The sequence below is a fragment of the Botrytis sinoallii genome (assembly GCF_014898435.1).
Source record: "Botrytis sinoallii strain Bc 23 chromosome Unknown BSIN_009, whole genome shotgun sequence".
NCBI lineage: Eukaryota > Fungi > Ascomycota > Leotiomycetes > Helotiales > Sclerotiniaceae > Botrytis > Botrytis sinoallii.
In genome coordinates, this window is record NW_024066036.1 from 1,322,758 (window position 1) to 1,346,113 (window position 23,356).

Below are 23,356 nucleotides of genomic sequence, written 5' to 3' on the forward strand. Positions count from 1 at the left end.
GCGAGCGATTTGGTGATGGGGTGTGCAAAAAAAGGTGTGGAGTTTTTGCAGAATAGAAGAGAGAAAAAGGAAGACTCTTGGAACTTATGATATTTGCTAGCGAAGTAAGGTTTACAAATCCGGTTTTGCTTGATAGAGAGCCGAGAAGCATTGGTTCACAACAACCAATTGGGGAGAAACAAATGAAAGAATGAAAGAAATAAAAATAGATTATAAATATTGTGAAGGGATTATTTTACGAGAGCACCGTGAGCAAATGTGAATCATCTTAGATTGGATTGAAAGGTGATTTTATCATTATCATACAACTCCCATCATCATGCGGGCATCATTAACTAACTTGCGAAGAAGAGATCCTTTCCTCCATAGAAGTCCCATTCCAAAACCATGCATCCGTATCCGCCATATTAAAAAAACAAGTGACTATCTCTCGCGTCGTGCGTTTGAAGCCATATCATCATTACCCATTAACGACATCACAATTTGATATTTTGCATATGTCTTAGCTCGCTTGCGAGCATAAACATCTTGTTCTTCTTAGTACAGTACTTGGGGCATTTATTTCCCGCCAAACCAACTGGAAATACCGCTCTTGGCCTTGGCAGCTTCGGCCTCGACTTTGCGGTCTACTTCGTCAATTTTCTTCATGGTGGTTTGGGCAGCGTCGTTCTTGTATTGCTCGAATTTTCCTTCGGCTTTGGCGAGTTCGGCGCGGGCTTGGTTGGTCTGTGGGTGGGGAGTTAGTTGTTTGTGGGAGTGAGAGTGGGAGTAAGAAGCTGTGAGATAGTATAGGGTAAGGGGGATGGGAGGCTAGAAAGGTAGAGGTGATAGACATACAGCAGAATCAAGCTTAGCACCAGCCTCGGAACCCCATTTCTCGGCTTCCTTTTGAGCTTGTGTGGTGCGACCTGGTATCTCGGACTTTACTTTTGCGGAAGCACGGGAGAGATCACCTATTTGGGTATTCTTGTTAGTTATTTACTCAATGCGGAGGTACATAATGTTGTGTTGTGAGATGGAGGAGTTTGAGGGATTTGTAATTGTGGATATTTGGTGGCGATATTGGATGGAGGGGAGGGGGGTTATGAGGCAAAATGGGAATAGGAATACATACTTTCAAATTGCTTCTCAGCAACCTTGGGACTTCCTCCGGCGCTGTACAAATAATAACCTACACCACCGGCGGCGGCAAGACCAATGTAGAGAGGAGCGCGGGAACTGCGTTGAGCCATTGTGATATGTATAGATTGATTGAGATTGAGATTGAGTGTGTTTGTTTGTTGATTGTTGAGGAAGTTTTGTTTGTAAGTAGATGAAAGTTTTGTAATGTTTATGTTCAAAGGAAGTGGAAGGAAGGGAGAAGTTCTTGAAATAAGAAAAGGTAGTACGGGAGATTTTTGTAGGTGATGGTTTGATTGGTGAATTCTTGTTTATGAAACTATTACGATGTTGCTCCTTCTTTTTCCCTTTTTCTCTTCTCTTCTTTTCGATGATATGATGTTTCTTGGATGATGAGGGGGAAGTGTAACGTCATAGGTTAGCTATCCTGGTCAAGACTGGATGAAAGCTCGGGATGAAAGCGGCGGGGGATGTGGCGGTGCTATTTGAGGGGGGTCACGGGATTGTGCTTTGGTAAAGGTTATTACCCAGGTAGTCCATTTGCTTTGTTCTTGGGGGAAAAGAGGATCAATGTAATAAGATTGGTTGGAGATGTTATTTGGAATCCTTTTTACCGAGTGTTTGATAACAGATAGAGAATGCTTAACATGTAGCTATCAAAGTCGATGTGAACAATTGAATACATCAAAATGAAGATATACCTAGGTAGTGGAGGTATCCATATGTTTCATTCGTATGTCTTTCCAACAAAAGCAGCATTCACTCTCAAGCCACTTTCCCGTTCGTCTCACTCATCAACCATGGAAGATCTGTACCGGGATCAGATACAGATACAGATACCAGGATGCCAAAGTGAAGTATCCTAGCGCGTCATCAAAACGGGGGGCGCGCAAGTATCAAAGCTACTTGTTAGTAGTCAGCACCAATGATTTCTCCCAATCCGTTCACCAGTTCTCCCATCTTCCTCAATTGATCCAGACTGAGTCTAACTGCTTAGATAGGTAGCTAGACTGGATAGGTAGGTAGGTAGTTGGTAGTTACCTGATACACACTTGCTCCGTACATGGTTTTTGGACATTTCAATTGTACATCGATTATTCCAACAAAATAAACTTGGAACAGACGTGCAACAAAATTCCATTTACAACTCTCTTTTATTGGAAATTAATCAAGGAATTCCTGGGGGGGATTTGCTTTCATTACACAGTGACCCATTTGATAGCTTGGCCGGGCTATCAGCAATCTAGATTTTAGGTTCTCGATACGAGCATCTTTAACCAAAACAAGACCAGCTTCGATTTTATTTCTAGTTTCAGGGAGAGGAAGACGACCAACCATCCAGCCAGCCAGCCAGCCAACAGAAGCGCAACTCAATTCAACGGCTATGCAGTTCTCGTGAAATCGAGAGAATGTCCATTTTTCAATCCAAGAATAAGAGACCTCAACCACTGACTGATGCTGATTATGATCATGAAATCGGATTAGTGGATCATGCAGATCCAAATGCGGTTCAAAGTCGGAGTCGGAGTCGGAGTCGGAGTCGTTCAAGAAGAGGCCAGGTCAAGATTGATGATCTGCCAGCGATAATTGTAACAGATTCATCGTCGAGGGATCGAGCTGATGAGCCATTGAGGAGAAAGAGGTCTTTGAGAGCGGAGTTGACGAGGAGGAAATGGAAGAAATATAGGGACGCGCATGTTGCCGCAGATGAAATTGAAGATAGTCCTGTTAAAGTCAACTCGATGGTGTATGCGATTATTTGATACCATTCGTGTGTGCAATTTACTAACTCCATCTTTGCAGAACCATACCTCCAGAAGTCTATGATGCCGTTGATGAAGAAAATCGGGGCCGAACTCGAAGAAGAACAAAAGCTCAACAGGAACAGGACAAACTGCCTTACGAGATTGATATCTTATATGAGAACGAACGAGGGTTGATTCTATGTGGATTGCATATGTTTTCTGGTCAAGCATTGGGGATTCTGGATGCCGCGCCTTGGACCAAGATTACGAATAAGCCCAGCTTGACAGATACTTCGAATGCACAAGTACCGGATCCAAGTTGGGAATGGGCGTGGCCGGAGTGGATTGTCAATCATGATGACGGGGTAAGCATATCTACAACTTCGGGACTTGGATCACCAGGCTGAAATTTGGACTTGATCGCCAACTATCTATGGCTGTGCTATTTGGAATACATACTAACTGTCGATGTGAATTAGGTCGATGATGAAGGGTGGGAATATTCTTTCGCTTTCTCCAAGAAATGGTCATGGCATAATGCCAAATGGTATAGCTCATTTGTTCGAAGAAGAGTATGGATTCGAAAACGAGTCAAAAAGGGACATATGCCACTACATGCTCACATGCTCAATGATGATTATTTTACTATACATCCAGTGAGTACTCACTCTATTATTATCCATTATCGTCATTAGATTGAACACGAAATCCAAGATTTCCTCCAATTATGATTTTCAGCAATACTGATTTAATTTACCAGCCCCGTAGCAGAAGTCGCGCAACAACTCTTACAGGCCCCCATGCTTTAGAGGCAGATGGTCGAAGTCGGAACAGTTTAGCAGCCTCTAGCCGCAATTACGAAACCGAGTGGAAGGTCGAGGAAATAAGTAATATTGCAACTCTAATGAAAGTGCTCCGAATTTGTCGAATCGATAGAGAGAAAATGGAAGCAGTGGAGAGTTTTATCAAACATGGGGGTGAGGAATTGCATTATCTAACAAAGCCAGAACACATGCATGAGATTATGAATATGTTCATCTTTCAGGCGAGTAGACGGATTTTGCTGGCGAGATTGATGAAGGAATTTGAGGAATCGGGTGGGGAGGTTGAGGAGGGTAATAAAGAGGAAGGGAACGAAATCGAGGGCGACAGTGCGAGTATGAAACAAAGACAACGTTCCAAGAATCTGGAAGCAGCACTCAAAGCTGCAGACGAAGAAGTCAAAAGATTGGAATATTGGAGTGACGTTCGACGTATGGCCGAGAAAGGAGAAACGATTGGGGCAGTGGATAATGAAAAAGGATGGGATGGGAATTGGGAAGGCTTGGATGGGAGTGGACCCAAAGATGCGAAATTTGATGGGAAGGTTATGGAAGGGGAGGAGGGGGATGAGAGGGGAAGCATTGATGGGAAAGAAAATGAGAATATTGATAAGAGAGAAAAGGGAAAGGAACGCGCTCAAGATTGAACGGGTTCTCTTAATACATGTCGGAAGTGATGAATGGGTTTATATACATATGAATGGTTCAGTCGGACACACGAAATGACGGATCGATGGGTCTCGGGAATGGCGTTTCTATCTCTTCGATACCTTTGAGTGGAATTCGAAAGAAGGTGCATAGCGTTTTGGGTTTTAGACTGGATTGTATAATTTAAGGTTGTTGGGCTGGGTAGTATTGAATAGTAATTCGATACTTTTGGAACTGAAGCTAATGGGAGTCCCAAGGGATGATGGCGAATGTGGATAATTTTTAGGATGGGAGTGTGAAATACCCGGATAAGATTAGGACAGGATGATCGGAAATGAAAGCATACCTACTCTTGTTTCAAAATTAATGACACGTTGTATAAAAAAAGTGTGGTATTCGATACATATATTCATTCATTAAGCTCGTCTACACCCCCTTTTATTTCGCCAAAAATTTCTGGAAAGCCTCATGCTCAATTGCAATATTGCCAACCGCCTTCAACTTCTTTCTTCCCTCCTTCTGTCTATCCAATAACTTTCTCCTTCTCCCGATATCACTTGCGTGTAACTTTTGCAACACATCTTTTCTAAATGGTTTAAGCGTTTCTCTCGCGACAATTCTTTTTCCCGCTTGCGCCTGAATAATAACCTCAAACATTTGTCTGTCAACATGTTCTTTGAATTTTGTAACCCATTGTCTACCTATCTTTTCCGTCTGACTTGTATGTACTACTCTTGCCACAGCATCCACTGGACCTTTGTTAACGAGCAGTTGGAGTTTCACGATACTACTCCTGCGGAAACCTGCATCTTCATAGTCGAGACTTGCGTAACCCTTTGTCGCGCCTTTGAGTTTTCCGAAGAAATCGTCGACGAGTTGGGCGAGGGGGATGTCGTATTTGAGAATTACTTGGGTGGCGGTGAAGAAGGTGAGATCGACTTGCTCGCCGCGGTTTGATTCGCAGAGTTCGATTACTTTGCCGAGGTATTCTTCGGGGAGGGTGATGGTTGCTGAGACGTAGGGTTCTTGAAGTTCTTGGACACGTTGATGGGTGGTTTCTTGTTCGGGGAAGAGGGCGGGGTTTTGGATGATGGATTCTGTCCCATCGCGCCAGATCACTTTGAAGGGCACAGTGGGTGGTGTGATGATGATACTTGCGCCATGCTCTTGACGGAGACGATCTTCGAATACCGAGCAGTGAAGCGTACCAAGGAACCCTAAACGCCATCCTGCACCAAGTGCTTCTGAAGATTCCTTTTGTAAAGTTACACTTCTGTCGTTGAGTACGATTTGATTGATGGATTCTTCCAAATGATGATAGTCGCTCTGATCAACTGGGAAAGCTGCCACAAAGACCATAGACTTTGGCTCCTCAAAGCCAGGATATGCCTCGACTAAATGTTCTGAGCCAACAGTGGTATAGGTATCACCACTTAGAGCCTCCTGACTTTTCTTCATACCAGGGTTGAAGTAGATATATCCAACCTGCCCAGCTCTCAAAATAGTTTGAGGTGTCTGATCCGGATACATGATTCCTACTTCACCCACGAAATACTTGATTCCGGTTGCAAAACTCACAATTTGGTCACCGGCCTTGATCGTTCCATCGAAAATCCTAACCAGTAGAATAACGCCCTTGTAGTTATCGTACCATGAATCTACTAACAATAACCTCAGCGGCTTAGTGTGATCGCCAACTGGTGCTGGGATTTGTTTAATAACATTTGGAAGGATGGCTGGAACATTCAATCCTGTCTTTGCGCTGACCAAAACTGCATTCTCGGGCTCTAGTTCAAATGCTTCTTCCATTTGCTGTAATGCCCTCGGCGAGTCCGCAGTCGGTAAGTCCACCTTATTAACCACTGGTACCAATGTCAAACCCTGTGAAAATGCCAGATAGAAATTCGCAACCGTTTGAGCTTGTACTCCCTGACTTGCATCTACTAGTAACAGTGCTCCTCCACAGCTGGCATAAGACCTCGAAACCTCTGCTCGAAAGTCCACATGTCCCGGTGTATCGACCAAATGAAGTAGATAATCTTCCCCTTCATGATTCCATAACATACTACATGTTTGCGCCTTAACAGTAATACCTCTTTCCCGTTCCACTTCCAGCTTATCCAAGATCTGTTTATCGCCACCAGGTTGGATCGTGCCTGTTAATTCGAGTAATCGATCACTAAGTGTACTTTTTCCATGATCTACATGTGCTACGATGCAGAAGTTCCGGAATCGTTCAATAGGTATAGCTTGGATGCGACGTTCTAGATCCCCTACGATTTTCTTGGCAATAGCATATCGTGTTACCGATGTGGTGAATGTTCGCGGGAAGGAGAGAGGAAGGAAGTGGGATGCATATTGAGATCTGATAGTGCTGGGAAGCCTAAGCAGGTTCAATGGACATCGCTGCATTTGTGGAGTGGGCTTCACAGCATGAGGACGCGGGGTTGAGGATTGGGGAAATTTAATTTTGGGTGCTTTGCTTGCGACGGAACTTCCCGATGCCGCGGTCGCTGAAGCAACCGATTAATTATTTTGGGCTCTTTACTTTCTTTTTATCAGAGACACATAGTTAAGAAGGTCCGCCAGGTTGTAGAACATAATCATCTTCCTGAACTATAGTCAATATGTCGAGCACAAAGCCAACCACAAAAGCAGCTACAAAAGCAACCACAAAGTCAAAAGATAAGTCTGACAAATCGGACAAGGCGAAAACTCACAAACTCTCTCTGAAAGGTAGGTCAAACTCCGTGAAAGTCAAATTGCAGGGCTAATAACTTATAGGTTCTTCGAAACTCGTTGCGGAATTTGTGAGTACTGGATGTTCAATCTGAAGGAGGGAAACTAACCTGCCCAGTTCCAATACTCAATAAATACTATTCTGTAAGTTTTGATTCGTCTGCCAATGGTCTACAAATAACTAATAGTTTCACAGCTTTCAGCGAGGTGTATACCCCGCAGAAGACTTCTCAGCGTTTGTCTATCCAATTCATGTCGTAGTTGATGAAATTTCAACTAACTATCTCTTTACAGAGTCAAGAAATATGGCCTCACAATGCTTGGTTTGTACTCCTTAAACAATATTAACATTTCAACCCCTCATCTCTCACTCCCCCATAATCACCATGCTATATGCAGGACTGACTCCACTTCAACAGTTTCCTCGGATGACCAAGTCAAAGCCTACATCAAGAAAATTATGTCCCAACTCGACAAATGGATGATAAACGGAAAGATTACCAAACTAATCGTCGTGATTACTTCCAAAGAAACCGGCGAAGATGTTGAACGCTGGCAATTTGATGTTGAAATCTTCAACAAACCCTCCAAGAAATCATCCAAATCTAAATTCTCTACTACACCATCCACATCCGAAAATGCACCCACAGAGGGAGAAGCACCTGCACCCGCACCCGCTCCCGAGAAAACCGAAGCAGAAATCCAATTAGAGATTCAATCGATATTCAGACAGATTACGGCTAGTGTTACATTTTTGCCAGAACTGGATGGCGCATGCACATTTAATGTTCTGGTCTACGCAGATGCAGACAGTGAGGTTCCAATGGAATGGGGAGATAGTGATGCGAGAGAGATTGTGAATGGAGAGAAAGTCCAATTGAGAAGTTTCAGTACGGCTAATCATAAGGTCGGAACGATGGTTAGCTACAGAGTAATGGAATAATGAATCGGGAAGGAACTGGGAAGGAGTTATGTGTGTTATATGAATGGATTGGCTTTGAATTTTCGTCGTGGGTATTCGCGCAGGAACGATAGGGATCTGTAAAGTTATGGATGAGCTGGAGATGATATATAGGATAGCTAGGACTATCACTCTTCTTTATTTTCGCCAATGGAGAAGTAATTTTATGGTGTAAAAATACGGGGTTAGGCGATGAATATTATGAATGAATAGGATAAACGCACTTCTTGCTTCTGAACCAATTTTGAATGTGGGTTTCGCCAGAAGAAAGAGAGAATTGAGCTCTCAAATTTGTGAATCTAATATATCCATACAGGAGATCTCGCAGACGCTACATCTAACGATTTCTAAAAGCATCGCCTTTCATACAATATGTGAAAATCTCACTACATTGACATTCAGACATCTCCTTCAGGCACATTCATTAAAAATACTCCTTTCCTTTGTTGCAATATATGTTACATAGAGATCCACAATCCAGATCCCCGATTCCCCTTAAAAACTCACTTGCCATCTCACCACCAAATCTCCAAATCTCCGCATCATCTTTTGCCACACAACTCCCCATCTCAACCCCACAAAATGCTAGAAAGCTCTCCAAACAATCTCCTTCCATCTCCTCAACCTATTATCGCACATTTTATTTTTCCACATCGTCCGCAGGACAGGACAGGACAGGACAGGACAGGAAAGGGGGTTTGCCAATGTGTAAGAATCGTCTCTCTTATTCCCCACAGATCTGTCTCTGTCGCTGCATATCTCGATGAGTGACAGTTGTGATTACTTGTGAGAAAAGTGTCTTTCCATATTTTTCTGCTTGTAGAGGTCTTATTCATTAAATTTCTTGTATATCTACATAGCCTGAAGAAGAAGAAGAAGAAGAAGCGTAAGAAGATACTCGCCAGCCCTTTCATTCTGATTTCCTGTAGCCTGCAAAATATTGTATCCCCATCCAGCCCGAGATGAAAGAAGTTGAACTTTAGATATATGTACTTTAATGTCATTCTTAATAGGTATCTTAATCAGTAAGTTAGTTCCCATTGTCAGCTTGGCATACCAGATGGATTGTTGTGGTGACCATGGAACACTCTCCTAGGAACAAATGTGCAGTATTTTCAGACTAGGGAATGATTGCAGTCATTGCAGGTGTATCTTAAAACGAAGTAAGTCTTGTTTTTTTTAATAATTTCATTTTTCATTTTTCATTTCTCGTTGATTAATAGTGCTACGTAACAGTGGTATCTAATTATGCTTTTCAATGACTCATCTCTTCGTAGTGTTTCTAACTCTTTCAATGTCCCGTCTTTTACTGTGTTATAGCCTTGATCCCTTGGAGTAACAGACCAAAAACCAGACCCCGTGCAATATCTTCCGTCTGCAATGCATCGAACACTTTCCCTAACGCTTCTCCGGTAGCTGCTTGCCCCATCACCCCCATTAGGGCAATAGGCATGCCTCTCTCTATTAGAAGCTTTCTTGCTTTAGTCTTCATCTTTTCTTTTTTCTCTGCTGTCATCTCTTCTGGCCAGGCTTTCAATTCGGCTTCTGTAGGTAAGCCATTTTCTCTCAACTTTTGAATGGAAGAAGCGATTCCCGCATCGGAAGTATAGGCCGAGATAACGGAGTCTTGCAAGAGACCTTGAATAGAGGATAAAGAAGGGTTTCCTGGACGAAGAAGAAATGTTTTCGCGGCAGTGAGGAGTGTGCGTCGGAAGGTCCAAGCAGAAGACAGAGTATATAATTCTGTTATCATGGCGAAGAGGAGCTCGATTGCTACTTTGGTTTCTTCCTCATTCAGTGGGGCGGTTTTCTTCTCTTTTGATAGTATAGGTGTTTGGTTCTTGTCACTGCCCAGAATGTCCTGGTTTAAGGGCTTCTCGGTTAGGGCAGGCTTTCCCTCATTTGCTGGTGTAGGTGCAACGCTATTGTCATTGTTAAGCACATCTTGGTGCAATGACTTCTCGACTGGGGTAAGGTTTTTCTCATTTGGTGCTGTGATTGCACCGTTACTCTCATTCACCGGCCTAGACTGATTCAACGACCCGTCAATTGGGGTAGTATAATCATCGGGCATCTCAGTAGGTGGTGGCGGCAAATGTAACCTGGATGTTGATGGAGCTTGACTAGGCTCACGACTGTTTGACGGGCTGTAGGCGGTGCTCATATGGCTGCTTACAGATGATCCTCTAGTTCTAATACCAGACTCCTCCTCAGCGCCTGGAATAGAACCACGGCTTAACTTTCGTCCGAGAGATGCAGTCTTTCCAGGATGTGAGACAACTGAAGCTGCTTTCATGCTCTCCTCGCTCAATCTACCCCTTTTTTGTTCAAATGAGGAACCATTTGATGAGGCCATGCTATCCACTCTTGACAGAGCCGGTGTTGACATACGATTTTGGGATTGCAAGCTACTCTGAGATGCCATACTATCCACTCTTGACAATGCTGGTGTCGAGATACGGTTTTGAGAGTGCAAGCTACTTTGACTGGTTCTCTTTTGTGCAAGTGATCCAATGTTGCTGAAAACTCCTGTGACCCCAGCAGCTGCCCCCTTCGGAGCGCTTTTAAGTGTATCAAAAACGCCTTTACCCATGTTCTCAAGAGAAGATGTAGGCCAGTTAAAGCCAGCTTTTGCAGATGTTGCCGGCATTGTGCCTTGATCCTTTTCCAAGAATCGTTTCATGCCCTCGGTTTCAGCAAGTGGCTGGTGCGTGAGAGCATCTTTCAGATATTGTTCCAATTCACCGCGTAGCAATGGTTTGGTGAGGGTCTTCCAGTTTGGTAAATCTTGGTGTTTCTCAATGAAAGGATTCGCACCCGAAACTTTAGCGATTCGACCAAGTACCTCATGCAAGATCTCAAAATCCGAATATCTTCGGACAATCATCCATCCGGGATGGATCGATGACTGTGGTTCAATTTGGACCATATAGTCCATTGTAGGTTTGTTCTTGATCCTTCCTTTATCGGAAGCGACTGAGTCATCATAAATAATGATGTTCGCATTATGTAAGGTTAGAGGCACTGGCTTGCTTCTCTGAGGTGAGGTTTCATTTGAGTATAATGCGGCAGGTGTGGGGGGCACGATCTGGTCGAAGCTGGTAAACGAGGAAGTGGTCTGCGGGGTTGTAGGCGATAGAGCTTGCTTCGAGTCAGGAGACATAGGAGATCTGCTGTTCGTATCAGATCCAGACAGAGAAGATCTTGAGTCTGTGATAGGGGTGTGGGGCGGAATGCCGTTTGTTGATGAGACAGGAACTGATTCCGGTTGTATATTCTCTTTGATATTTTGATCGTCAAGAATTTTGTTTTTTTGGTCCTTGAAATCATCGATTTGCGCAAGTTTTTTTGCATCCTCTGCAGCAATCAACATGCTGAGTCTCTTCGCTTCTGCCATAGCTTCATTGTTGGCGTCTTCATCCGATATTTGCCTTTGATGCCTTTGTTTCTTAGGGGATCTAGCAATACTAATATTTCCGACGTTACCATCAATGTCGGAGAATGGATCGTGGATATTTCTACGGTCCATGGCTTCATCAATTGCCTGTCCCAATCCAGGCTCTCCGTCTTCCAAGAGGTATACAATCCATCCGTTGATGAACTCCGGCTTAGAACAACTTTTTAGAGTCATTTCTAAGACGACCCCAGCTAGGATCTCCCTTAGAAAGATTCTGGCTGGTCCGGATTCATAGACTGACTTCTCAAGGAAGCTTCGCAGAAGATCGTCTGCTGCCATTGTAAACTTTATTTTCTGCTGTCTCTCATTCATAATATTGGCCAGACTGCTATCTGGGTTTGCACTCAAATAAGCGGTCACCATCTCTCCGACAGGCCGGCTTGTTCCTGGGGTCGCAGAAGTTGCATTCGCCAACTCATTGAGAAAGACAATGGTGATGGAAGACGAGTTGGTAAGGAAATCGAGGAATGTGTCGGCAGGTCGCTTTCTCGACAAACGCTGAGACATCGATAGAATGAACCTCGTGAGGGTTGATTTCGCAGCAATGGGGAATGCTTCATCGTTTGGGAGTATAGGACTGTACCAATACTTGACATAATCCCGGATGACGGCATCAACTAAGTCGTTTAACGCAGTGGCAGTCTTAGGTCGGAAACTCTCGAAGTTGATTCCCGCGCCAGCCTCAACCAATTCATACTGAATGTCTTTTGGCTTGACTGCTTCTTCTCGCACAGCCAAAGCACTTTTCTCCGTAAAAATTGTATGTAAGATGACACCGCCTAGGCCTCCAAGGAGGAGAAGAAACAGTCCATCGATGATTATGTATATGCCGAATGACAAAGCAAGAGCTGCCAAAATAAGCTGCTCATTCGAGGCCGTAGAAACAAATCGTAGCAATCGTGTAGTTATGTGGTCGTCGGTCGCGACTTCCGCGACCTTGGACTCGTTTGTTGAGTCCATTGTGGGCATTCGAGTAGGTAGTGGTGTTATCTGACAGTATTGTATTGTTTGATTCTTTTATAAAGTTTGAACCTGTTATGTTGATTCAATGCTGCTGCGGCAAAAGAATCAGAAAGAGCGAAGTTCGAAGGAATGCTAATGCAATGTTAATCCAAAGTCATTCTACTCGCAATGTCAATTGAATGTCAATCGTCATTGCCTAGTTTAGCGTAGCTTCTATCTCGAATAGCTTCATGTACTAGGGGTACTAAGATTAAGGACGAAAGTCAAAAGAAGAGAAATGGCGTTCCAGACTCACATTGAAGAAGGAATGAAGTCCATTTTGAACCATGAAATGTTGGTTTTGACCACTGTGTACCTTCTTTTTCGACCGCGAACTTAGAGGCTGAGTTGAAACAAAATGGCAACTCAATCTTGCTATCAGCGATAACACGACCTACCTACCTAGGTAGTACCTACTGGGCTACTGGGCTACTGTACTCAAAAAGTTGCGAGCCTTAATACAATTGTGCACATCAATACTACCTACCTAGATACCTAGCAGGTATCTTCTCAAATGGCTTTTCCTCTCCAAAATCCATGTTTTTATATACTTGATCATTTATTCCATCTAAAAACAGACATTCAAATCATCACTTCTCATGAGTATTTTCCATAGTCATGATCGAGAAACATACGGTCCAAGCACGGTGGAAGGAAGCCTTTGAAACAAGAATAGAAACGTCTAGCTACCTACCTACGCGTTCTACGATAGATAAATGTGTAAATATGGATGTTTGATGGATCGTCAGGGATGATTTCCCCTTCCCTTTCCCCAGTCCTGTAGCTAGAAGAAGTAAGGAAAGGTAAGATTACCGTTTCCGTTACTAAAAAAGCTTGAGTGAGGTTAGATATAGGTACTACCCATTCATCCTTGCCCATGAGCCTACCACCAAAATCAATTTACGCGCAAACGCGATCTCTCTCTCGTCTTATCTCAACGCGTCAACCAAATTCATGGCAATGAAATCCAAATGAAATCTACCAGGTAATTCATCAAACAATCTTTCATTCCAAATTTGAACTTTAAAATAAATCATCTCAATTACTTCATTGTCTAATATTGTTTCCTCTATTCTCTCAATAATCTCATCTTATCTTTTTACTCCAAAAGACCCCTCATTGATAAGCTGATTCATCACTCCCATCCAACAAACCAGATCCAAATTCAATCCGCATATTTCAATCTCAATCTCTGCCACCCCTCAAAATGCCAAAACGAGCCCGCGCTGAACCTGCCGAGACTTACGACTCTGACGGTGGTTTCGTATCCGATGATGATGGTGCTGTTCGCAAGGTAAACCCTCTCCCAGTTCCAATTCCAACTCCAATTCCATTTCAATACAATTGTCCCTAATCTATCCATCCTTCTCTTTCTGGCATCACCCTCCAAAATCAATACTAAATACATTGCCCCTCTCTATTCAAACGCACCCCACAAATACCCAGCCGTCGCTAACATACCCCTCAGTCTAAGAAATCCAAGACCACCAGAGCTACCAAAGCCACTACAGCAGCGAAACCCACTTCCTCCTCCTCCGCCATCTCTCCTTCATGGGACCTCTCTACTGGACGCACTCCTCGCAAAATTGAGCTTTCAGATTTCAAAGGTCAAACGCTCATAAACATTCGCGAGTTCTATGAGAAAGATGGAAATGTTTTACCTGGAAAGAAGGTTTGTTTTATCCCCCTCTTGCGCAGCGCAGTCTCACAAAAGCTATCTCTGCAAATTCTATGCATGTACAATCTTCAGAATAGACAAACAGAAAAAAGAAGTTAAAAGCTAATAATGAATAAATAGGGTATCTCCTTGACAGTTGACCAATACAAAAACTTCCTCAAATCCATCCCCCAAATCAACGCCAATCTTAAGAAAAAAGGTATTGACGTTGGTCCCGGAGAAGCAGAGGTAGAGGAAGACGAGGAAGAAGAGTCAGATGCCAACGATGAAGAAGAGGAAGAAGCCGTAGAAACAGACTCGGAAGCCGACAAAAAGTCCAAGAGCAAGAATAAAAAAGTCAAGCCAGCAGCGCAAAAGGCTAAGAATAAGAAGGGTAAGAAAGAGAATATTGAAGCTACGAGTGATGAGGAAGAATGAGGAGTTTGAATTTAAGTTCTTAAGATTATTTGAGAGGGGTCTTTTACTTTTGAGAAGCATCCCAGGGAAAAAATTGTCGCTTCGAGATTTAAGGGGGCCAATTTCAAATGATCTTGAGGGATTCTTTCGGAATTAATTGATGTTGCAGATTTGCTAATGTTTCTGTTATCTACTTCACTTGATTGCCCTTTTCATATGATATCAAATCATGTGAAGGGTACATCTTGCTGTTAGCCACCTGAGGATCTTTAGAGTTGTGGAATCAGGAGCTTATCTTGAAATGTTCGGATGATTTCAAAGGAGATTATTTGAGAAACACACGCGCACACACATGCACACACGCTGTTAGGGTTCGATGAGATTGCAATGATGCAATGATACTGATCAATTTTATGTACCATAATCAATTAATTCATACAATCATAAAGCTCTACTCCTGGATCTCATTGTCCCAAACTTTCCCACTACCACCCATCTCTGTCATCTCTTTAGGGAATTTGAGAGATTCTCTCACGACTGCCAGCTCCCACTAACAGTAGCAGTCGTAGCACAACCTTTCGGAACCGTATAACTCCTATTTGGATCCGCCTCCCAAGTAACTGTCCCATCACTCGCTACATTGATAAACTTGTACGACACCGTCGTGCCGGCTGGTAGATTGACCGTTACGGTCCACAACGGATTGCTAGCCGTATACTTTGCGGCGCTCAACGCAATCGCTGAAGCCGGTGTCCAAGTTCCCAATTGGGAGATGGAACCTGAGAGTTTAATCGTTTGGCCAAAGGAGGTAGTGACCAATTCATTGAAAGTGACAGCTACCGAAGTGGCTGTTGCGCATGAAGAAGTGCTGGTCGAGGTGGAAGTTGTCTTGGTGGTCGCGGATGTACTGGTTGTGGGAGTACTTCCTCCGCCGCTGGGGGTTTGCGATGCGGGCCAAGAAGTGGCGGTTGCAGTGGAATAGGTTCCGATGGCCGAGGTAGCAGAGCAAGTTCCTGGGACGCTGGAGGCGGATGGTTCACCCCATGAGTATGGGACGACGCCTGCGCGACGGGCGGCGGCGGTGAGGAAGGCTGCGTAGGACCAGGTGAGGTCGTAAGCTGAAAGAGGGGTGCCGCCGGCTTTGTTGAATTGTTCTGAGAGAGACCCGTTGGTTTGCGCGTAGGTTGCGACGATGTTGACGTAGCCATCAGCGTAGGTCTTGATGGCGTTGTAGAGAGTGGTGTAGGTTGATGTGGAGGATGCGTATGTTCCGGCTGTGATGGAAGAGCTGAAATCCTTGAAGAATGCTAGGGAAGTAGCAGTTACTGTGATGGAGCCAATTCTATTCCACGTGTACAATGCATCATATAGCTGTTCGGCAGCCGCAAGAGTATTGAGATACCAGGGATTGCCACCATAGTAAGAATCTTCTGGGTAACGTCCAACAGAAACGGCAACACCTTCGGCAATTCCAGAATTAATGCTGTAGATAGATCTGAAAGAATCAGTCACAACTTTGTGATTTGATAAAGCACGGTCTGAGCATGGTTGAAATGTGGTAGCATCACATGCAGCAGTAGGATCAAAAGTCTGAATAGAACTCAAGATACTATTTGCATCCTTTCCGTTTCTTCCGCTGTTTTGGTTGATGTTGGAAATGATGTATCCCGAAGATGAACTCCAGAAACTTTGGAGGAAGCAAAGAACTTGTGGAGCTCTGAAAAATGGATCAGCACGTGTATTGAAATATATTCTTTCATGTATACTTACTGAGAATCACAATAGGTACAGCTTTGACCAATTTGGGCGGCCAATGCACTACCTTCAACAAGGGCACGATGTTGAGCAGCGACAGTGAAGAAACTTGATCCTTGAACTTCTTCCCAGAGATCGAAGCCAGTTTGGTTCCCTGTGAATTGAGTCAGCCAAAGGCTTCAAGAAAATAGGGTCATCTATTTTGAGACTAGTTTGGTTTTCTTCCCGTTGACTTACAATATTGAGTAACATAAGACAGATCATTTCTGATAATTGGCCAAACAATGTTTTGCACAGTGGAGGTATATCCATTGGCAATCAACCATTTTGAATAGGTAATCATAGCAGTAGCACGTAAAGCGGGTCCATCTCGTTGAGGTCTTCCCCAAGACCCTGTATAGTTCACATGTCAGTCACCATCAGAAGAGAGTTTTCGCATTTTCTCACCTGTGAATGCCGATTTGTCCGCATTGAACTTGGGCTCGCCCAGACCACCGGATGATAAACCTCCTGAAGGGTTTGATACGGTTTGGAGACCAGCTTGGGAGCTGATATAATTTTCAATCTCCTGTTGAAGTGATGCAGAATAACTGCTACTGATAAATGTATCAACGAGGGCTTTGAAGACCAATGCGGAGTCTCGAGTCCAAGTATAAAAATCTGTTTGCATATCAGAATTCCATTTATTCAAACAACTCCATGAAATACTAACAATCTGGATTCACTTTGTCAGGCGAAGCAATCACAATCCCCGAAGCTGCCCCTGAAGCACAAGCTCCATCTGAGCCGATATTACATAAAAGATTTCTGAAAGCAATAGGACTTTCGGTGGCAATGAAAGAATCCACCGAGCGTTTTAGGATTTCGGCGCGTTGCTCAACTTTACTGGGGCCAGGTAAGGCATAAATAGTTTGGAGGGCAAGACTGCCAACCAAAAGGAGGGGAGCGAATGTATGCATAATGGGTTGAACAGCTTGGAGGACCAGAGTGCTGTTGAAAGTGCTGATGGAGTTGAGAGAGGTGAGGGAGGAAAACAATGAAGAAGCCATTGCTATTTATGTTGGTGAGAAGAACTCTCCGTCTAGACCTAAGTCATGGATAAAGGTATGTAGGACCGAATTGTGCCTTTGGATGCTAGGTGTCTTGACGCATCCGAAGTCTCCAGGGTAATTTTTTTGATAGTGTGAGCGGCAGGTAGTTGAATCAAGGTAGTATTGTAGGGATTAGATGAGCTAATCAAGGGAGGACAGAATTTTGCCTTTTTGTTTGTGTAGCTGCAAGGTACGGAGGCAGTCACGATGTTGTGTGCGGTACGGAGGTAGAACCGTTTTGAGATACTTTAGGCGCAACGTAATGCCGTTCAATCTGTGAATTTTCGAATGTGCTAAAAGCTTGCCTTGAAGTTGAATCAATTAAATTCCCTGATTTTCTCTTCTTCTTCTTAAATAGACAGTGACAAGCTAGGGCCTTTTTCTCAGTTCATTGGTACGCATGTAAAAGTGGCCCCTGAAAGATCGTGTCTAGATGTGATTGAATGTAGCTACCAAATAGTCAATGATTAGCCGTACTTGGGTAGTCTTCAGACAGACGGGATGACGACTACTTCGTTTAGTGAAAACAGCTGAAATGTGCTTGAAGATCTCAATCGATACATGCGTTAGTCTGTATTTACTAACTTGGGCACGCAGAAGTGTGTATAACTTCATATTATTCTCAACCCCGCAGTCAGCAATGACATTGTATACCTACCTAGTAGGTAGGTATCACGGCTCAAGCAAGATAAGGTTAAGTACTCGCTGGTAGGTATTCGCTAGTCCGGGGTCCCCACACGAGCCATTCTCTATCTAATCGGGCCGTCCCTTGTCTGCAGCCACAGCCTGAATCCAACCCCGCGCTGCGCCTGTGCACGTTTTTCTGCTTTGCATTTGATGTACGGTACCTACCGGTATGAGGTTGGAGATTGTTTGGTACAGATCCTCAATGCAGGTGTATATACATGATCTGGAGTTGGAGTTTGTTCTTGGAGTTCGTTTCTGATATTGTAGGCGAGCTTGATAGATGCCGAGATTAAGGAAGAGCAGATTTGTCGTACCATTGATACTTTGTACTTTGTACTCTGTACGATGTAAGTACCTAGTATGATAGTATGCAGTTGCATTTGAGGATCCTGCGGAGACCTCCACCACTCCTTTATATGGACCAAATGGTGGCTAGAGAGATCGGGTCCTTGAACGATTTGGAAGCGGCATAGACAAGTGCAAGATCGAAGGATTATCCGTTATCCGATCGAATGACGAGCCATGGACGACAAAACATCACGTAGAAAGATATCCTGCAAGACAGGGTCATCTGGAAAGAAACTAGCAAGTATACCGAGGTTGAACCCCGAGAATCAAGTGCTTTCTTTGATTGAGCAATGCACCTTGCAATTGATACCCGAGGCACATAGCTTTTGCGTCAATTGAGTAGACAGGCCGCTTTGCGGGTACATACTAATAAGTATATTGTTCTGCATGCATGATTGACGGCCCATTGCTGTGGTCATAATACAGATCATGCAAACTCGAGCCAACCAGGTCCAGATCCAAGTCCAGCTTCCATCTTGAGGATAGCCCTGGAGAGGATTACAACCCGGCCATGAGAATCTCCTGCGCCAACGTAGGAGATTGCACTCGAGGTATGGCGGAGAACTACCGTAACGGTATATGGTCCCGATGCGTGCACGGCATTGCATGAGAAGTTGCATGTCACTCAATGGAAGAAAGTTTCAATTTCAATAATTGATTATGTATAGGGCCTTTTCTCTACACAAGCAAGACTATGAAATACGTGGATGTCTACCCAATACTCAACTCGACGCGCAATACGCATTTGTACTATTATATTCCATTCGAGCGGAATGACGACCGGATGAAGATGACGCCTCGTTTCGTGGTCTTCGCAGATAATCCACCACCCATGCATCCTCCATAGATCTGCGCAATCGCCGTGTAAATCCATAAGTGTCGTAGGTCTCATTCAAGTGCCGATTCATGATGTAAATTCCCCAAGATTTAAATGTAGACGAGAGGGTTATTCCGCAACCTCAAAGGCTAACAGCCTAGGCAAACAGATTTGGAATCTGACGTCTTCAGTACACTCATCCACCGAATCAGCCGAAGCGACTCAGGTTTCATAAGGACCGATCATTCTGAGATTTGTCGATCGGATATTGACATCATAAATTACCTTGGTAGGTTGATGGCTCCATAGACGATCGAACTGCCTCAGCATACAACCTTAAACCATCGCTGACAAGCAGTTCTGGTAAAGGGACGCTGGACACAAATCTGGTGTTTTTGTAAGAAGAAAATCAAAAACTTTTCGCGCAATGAAAAACTTTTGTAGCGAATCTATGGCGCTAATTTAGCGTGACTTTGGGATCGCACTAGTATTCATTCGGTTAGGGTTAATTTATCTGTCAGCCTCACATACCAACTTCAACTTTATTAATGTCGCGAAACTCGATACAATAATCATTAATCAATTCCAAGGTTTCTTCGACATCCCACATCACGTTATATCAAAATGGCGGACGCTATATCTATTGAGGAGACGAATCGTATTCGAGCTTCACTTGGAATGAAGCCTTTAGCAGTGCCAGGAGCTGCAGGTCCAATTTTTAAACAGGCTCCATCTGCACCAGTAGAGGATGCTGGCAGTACATTAGAATCGCGACAGGCTGAAGGCTATGACAATTATCGAAAACTGCAAGAAGCTGAAGAAATCAAAAGAAAAAGGGAGGCTAAAGCGGAAGCCATCAAGAGAGCGCGAGATACAGCCAAACGATTTGCGAAACTCGAAGGCAAAGGTCTGGGAGAAGCCGACGATGATGGCGATTTGGATGCCAAAGCATGGTTGATGAAACAAAAGAAACGACAGAAGGAGATCGAAAAAGCCAGAAAGAAGGAACAGGAACTTGCCGAGGCAGAAGCTGCTGCAGCCGCCGAATATACAGCCAAAGATCTTGCAGGCGTTAGAGTCGGTCATGAACTAGATACATTTGTTGAAGGAGAGGATCAAGTTCTCACATTAAAGGATACCACCATCGATGAAAACGAGGAAGAGGGAGATGAGTTAGAGAATTTAGATTTGCGCGAGCGTGAAAAGTTGTCTGACAAGTTGGAACTAAAAAAGAAGAAGCCCGTGTACAACCCGAATGACGATGATGATTCTGGTGATAGAAAGATTCTAGCCCAGTATGATGAGGAGATTGATGGCAAGAGAGGAAAGAGGTTTACTTTGGATGGCATGGGTAGCACCACTGAAGCCGCAACAGTAAATTCTGCCTCTACCTCGAAATCAAAAGCCAAAACCTTCAGCCTCGATATTTTGAGTAAGTTTTAGGACCCCGACTACTTGAAGTTCTAAACAGTACAGCCGCTAATATTTCATTTAGAAGACGATGAGCCGAAATCCGATTATCTTGATATTTCAGACATCAAGGTTAGAAAACCCAAGAAGAAGAAGGCTAAGTCAACGCGACAAAAGGTAGTGGATGAAGACGACGTGTTTCCAGAACCTGAACCAGCTGCATCCAACGGAGACAATGCTGATGCAATGGATGTTGATCAAGGCACCAAGCCGATTGTCAAAAAGCGAACTTTCGAGGACATGTCCTTTGTTGATGATGACGATTTACAAGCTTTACTTGCTACCCAACGAAGAAATGCACTAAAGAAACGCCAAAAGTTACGACCAGAAGAGTTCGCTCAACGATTAAGAGATGAAGCATCAGCAACTCCAGCAGATAATGAGGAAGGTAATGATTCGGGATTGGTTATTGATGAAACCTCGGAATTTGTTGCGAACCTTCAAAAGCCAGTCGCACCAGAGCCCAAGAAAAGATCTGTATCTCGACCAGACGCCGTTACTTCCATGGGCGCTGATTCTGATGATGATGGAGATGTCCAAATGAACGAATCGTACGCAAATATCGAGGATGATGAGGATAGACTCGCTCGGATCAAGCGTGAAGAAGAAACCAAGGATGCCATTGCGAATAATGGATTGGAAGAGGAAGCCACTCTTGAAAAGGGTTTAGGCTCTACTTTGAAACTCTTGAGAGAAAGAGGTATTCTGAAGACTTCAGAGTCTGGTGATGTCGCCACAATCTTCAGAGAGAAGCAAATGTTTCTCGCGGAAAAACAAAGACGCGAGGCAGAAGCAGAGAGAAGAGCGAAAGCTCAAAGAGAAAGAGATCGTACCACAGGTCGCTTGGATCGAATGTCTGCTCGTGATAGAGAAGAACATGCCAGGCAACAGAATACGATGCGAGACCAACAAGAATCGAGGCAACTCGCTGAGCATTTTAACAAGGAATACAAGCCTAACGTGGAGCTCAAATATGTCGATGAATACGGAAGAAATATGAACCAGAAAGAGGCTTTCAAACATTTATCACATCAGTTCCATGGTAAGGGCAGTGGAAAACAGAAGACGGAGAAATTATTGAAGAAGATCGAAGATGAGAAACGAAGGGAAGCGCAGAGTTCACTAGATGGAAGTCAAATTGGTGGTATGACGGGAGCAGCAGCACAACAGTTGAAGAAGAACAGACAAGCTGGTGTGAGATTGGCTTGATCAGATCAGTTCGAGCGGGGACTGAGGATATCTATCATGGTGCAAAGGTGCAGACTCCTATATTGTACTTAGATTTTATTGCAATGCTGACAAAGTTTTTGAGAAGATACGAATCTTGTGCCTCGGAGCACACTGTTTTGTGATAAGATGGTAAGTCTATTTGTGATGTGTACTAATTTTCGGGGTTTTTGACGTTTACCTTGTCAGAAACAAGGTAGGTTGTGTTATACTTTATCTTCGCCTTGATCATTATATGTCGACAGAAAGAGGCTTGATTACGTGTGAGCATGTCTTTCCGGGTTCCTCCTTCATTTCCGATCAAGGCCTTGTCGACTCACAGCATTATTATTATATTACTTGCATCCTCTCCTAAAGAAGATCCAAACGTCGAGTGTCAAAGCGAAATCGCTCACTTCTATATACCATGGAGTCGACTACTAACATTAAATCGTGCACGAATACCTCGTTCATATATCCTTTCATTTTCATTCTCATATCCAATACTCAAACGGTCTACCTTGACGATCTGTATAAACAGATACACACATACACACCAATGTCCTCTGGGAAATAACAAGTACAATATAGCGAGTAGTAGCAATATCGTCTAAATAGGATTAATTATACATACGCATCCAACTGAACTTCTTCACAATGACCTCTACATACTTTTTCAATCCGTCTCGACTCGTTCTCGGTTATTGTTGATAGTATGTAAATAGATTTTTTGAAGCGGTCGTCTATCGTTCTGTATGTGTATTATGCATGTACACATTTAATAATTCAATGATTTTACAACGATAGATGGATGCATCTTGAGACTTTGGCTTTGTATGGAAAATCCTGAGCTGAAGGGGATAGATACGCTGGCAAGGGGATACATAGATTAACAGGGGTTTCTTATGCTGATGTGTAGGTAGGTAGGTAGGTAATAGTAACTCAGGTAATAGTAACTCGTCTACCTAGGTACGTAGATATTTTCATAGAGTACATAGGTACACGTACGCTGTAGATAATGAATGCACTGGTTATTTTGGCTATTTCGTCACGGAGATAGAAAGATAATGGGTCTAGATAGGTACTAGATACTAGATACCTACCTACCTATACGCGTAATGTAAGATACAGCTATGGATGTACTTGATTTCCTTTTTTTTGCTACCTACCCGAGGTCTATAAATCTGTACTTCACAATCTAATTTCGGATTTGATTTCACAATTCGCTGAGTTTGTTCTTGTGCTTTGAGAGAAAAACGGATACGCTGGGTTGGTGAATGAACGGATGTTGAATATCTGGAGATGTGGAGATATGTAGATGGGGAAATGTGTCATGGAAGAGGGAGGCGAGGATCACGAGATATAGTGTGTATTGGGAAAGCTAGGGATGGTTTGAGATGAGATGATTGCAGGGCG

General features: G+C 43.6%; 8 protein-coding genes across 8 annotated transcripts; 4 read left to right on the top strand and 4 right to left on the bottom strand.

Moving 5' to 3' along the window:
* Positions 1 to 245: 245 nt before the first annotated feature.
* Positions 246 to 1,479, bottom strand: EAF02_005967 (uncharacterized protein). Its single transcript, XM_038902015.1, has 3 exons — positions 1,115 to 1,479; positions 838 to 953; positions 246 to 726 (listed from the first exon to the last, which is right to left on the bottom strand). Exons 1-3 carry the CDS (start codon positions 1,230 to 1,232, stop codon positions 559 to 561), a joined length of 402 nt encoding a protein of 133 aa, XP_038758232.1. The 5' UTR covers positions 1,233 to 1,479; the 3' UTR covers positions 246 to 558.
* Positions 1,480 to 2,528: 1,049 nt separating this feature from the next.
* EAF02_005968 (uncharacterized protein) lies at positions 2,529 to 4,332 on the top strand (the record flags this gene model as incomplete). The annotated part of the gene is made up of 4 exons (XM_038902016.1): positions 2,529 to 2,866; positions 2,923 to 3,229; positions 3,344 to 3,520; positions 3,625 to 4,332. The coding sequence occupies 4 exons, from the start codon at positions 2,529 to 2,531 to the stop codon at positions 4,330 to 4,332; spliced, it is 1,530 nt and encodes a 509-aa protein (XP_038758233.1).
* A 439-nt stretch (positions 4,333 to 4,771) lies between these two features.
* EAF02_005969 (uncharacterized protein) lies at positions 4,772 to 6,745 on the bottom strand (the record flags this gene model as incomplete). Its single annotated transcript, XM_038902017.1, has 1 exon — positions 4,772 to 6,745. One exon carries the CDS (start codon positions 6,743 to 6,745, stop codon positions 4,772 to 4,774), a length of 1,974 nt encoding a protein of 657 aa, XP_038758234.1.
* Positions 6,746 to 6,960: 215 nt separating this feature from the next.
* EAF02_005970 (uncharacterized protein) lies at positions 6,961 to 8,015 on the top strand (the record flags this gene model as incomplete). The annotated part of the gene is made up of 6 exons (XM_038902018.1): positions 6,961 to 7,069; positions 7,118 to 7,143; positions 7,191 to 7,216; positions 7,269 to 7,307; positions 7,367 to 7,395; positions 7,492 to 8,015. 6 exons carry the CDS (start codon positions 6,961 to 6,963, stop codon positions 8,013 to 8,015), a joined length of 753 nt encoding a protein of 250 aa, XP_038758235.1.
* Positions 8,016 to 9,339: 1,324 nt separating this feature from the next.
* Positions 9,340 to 12,450, bottom strand: EAF02_005971 (uncharacterized protein; the record flags this gene model as incomplete). The annotated part of the gene is made up of 1 exon (XM_038902019.1): positions 9,340 to 12,450. One exon carries the CDS (start codon positions 12,448 to 12,450, stop codon positions 9,340 to 9,342), a length of 3,111 nt encoding a protein of 1,036 aa, XP_038758236.1.
* A 473-nt stretch (positions 12,451 to 12,923) lies between these two features.
* Positions 12,924 to 14,960, top strand: EAF02_005972 (uncharacterized protein). The gene is made up of 4 exons (XM_038902020.1): positions 12,924 to 13,295; positions 13,347 to 13,786; positions 13,961 to 14,164; positions 14,291 to 14,960. The coding sequence occupies exons 2-4, from the start codon at positions 13,700 to 13,702 to the stop codon at positions 14,585 to 14,587; spliced, it is 588 nt and encodes a 195-aa protein (XP_038758237.1). The 5' UTR covers positions 12,924 to 13,295; positions 13,347 to 13,699; the 3' UTR covers positions 14,588 to 14,960.
* Positions 14,961 to 15,097: 137 nt separating this feature from the next.
* On the bottom strand, positions 15,098 to 17,370 carry EAF02_005973 (uncharacterized protein; the record flags this gene model as incomplete). The annotated part of the gene is made up of 5 exons (XM_038902021.1): positions 15,098 to 16,283; positions 16,337 to 16,475; positions 16,559 to 16,714; positions 16,769 to 16,981; positions 17,034 to 17,370. The coding sequence occupies 5 exons, from the start codon at positions 17,368 to 17,370 to the stop codon at positions 15,098 to 15,100; spliced, it is 2,031 nt and encodes a 676-aa protein (XP_038758238.1).
* A 2,518-nt stretch (positions 17,371 to 19,888) lies between these two features.
* EAF02_005974 (uncharacterized protein) lies at positions 19,889 to 22,624 on the top strand (the record flags this gene model as incomplete). Its single annotated transcript, XM_038902022.1, has 3 exons — positions 19,889 to 20,696; positions 20,760 to 21,990; positions 22,050 to 22,624. 2 exons carry the CDS (start codon positions 19,889 to 19,891, stop codon positions 21,941 to 21,943), a joined length of 1,992 nt encoding a protein of 663 aa, XP_038758239.1. The 3' UTR covers positions 21,944 to 21,990; positions 22,050 to 22,624.
* Between the last annotated feature and the right edge of the window lie 732 nt (positions 22,625 to 23,356).

What these genes read in the sequence shown, in the direction of transcription:
- EAF02_005972 (XM_038902020.1), top strand. Translation starts at nt 13,700, where the DNA reads ATGCCAAAACGAGCCCGCGCTGAACCTGCCGAGACTTACGACTCTGAC. An exon ending in ATGATGGTGCTGTTCGCAAG is followed by an intron (nt 13,787 to 13,960) that starts GTAAACCCTCTC and finishes CATACCCCTCAG; the next exon opens with TCTAAGAAATCCAAGACCAC. An exon ending in ATGTTTTACCTGGAAAGAAG is followed by an intron (nt 14,165 to 14,290) that starts GTTTGTTTTATC and finishes ATGAATAAATAG; the next exon opens with GGTATCTCCTTGACAGTTGA.
- EAF02_005967 (XM_038902015.1), bottom strand. Translation starts at nt 1,232, where the DNA reads ATGGCTCAACGCAGTTCCCGCGCTCCTCTCTACATTGGTCTTGCCGCC. An exon ending in TGCTGAGAAGCAATTTGAAA is followed by an intron (nt 954 to 1,114) that starts GTATGTATTCCT and finishes ATACCCAAATAG; the next exon opens with GTGATCTCTCCCGTGCTTCC. An exon ending in GTGCTAAGCTTGATTCTGCT is followed by an intron (nt 727 to 837) that starts GTATGTCTATCA and finishes CCCCACCCACAG; the next exon opens with ACCAACCAAGCCCGCGCCGA.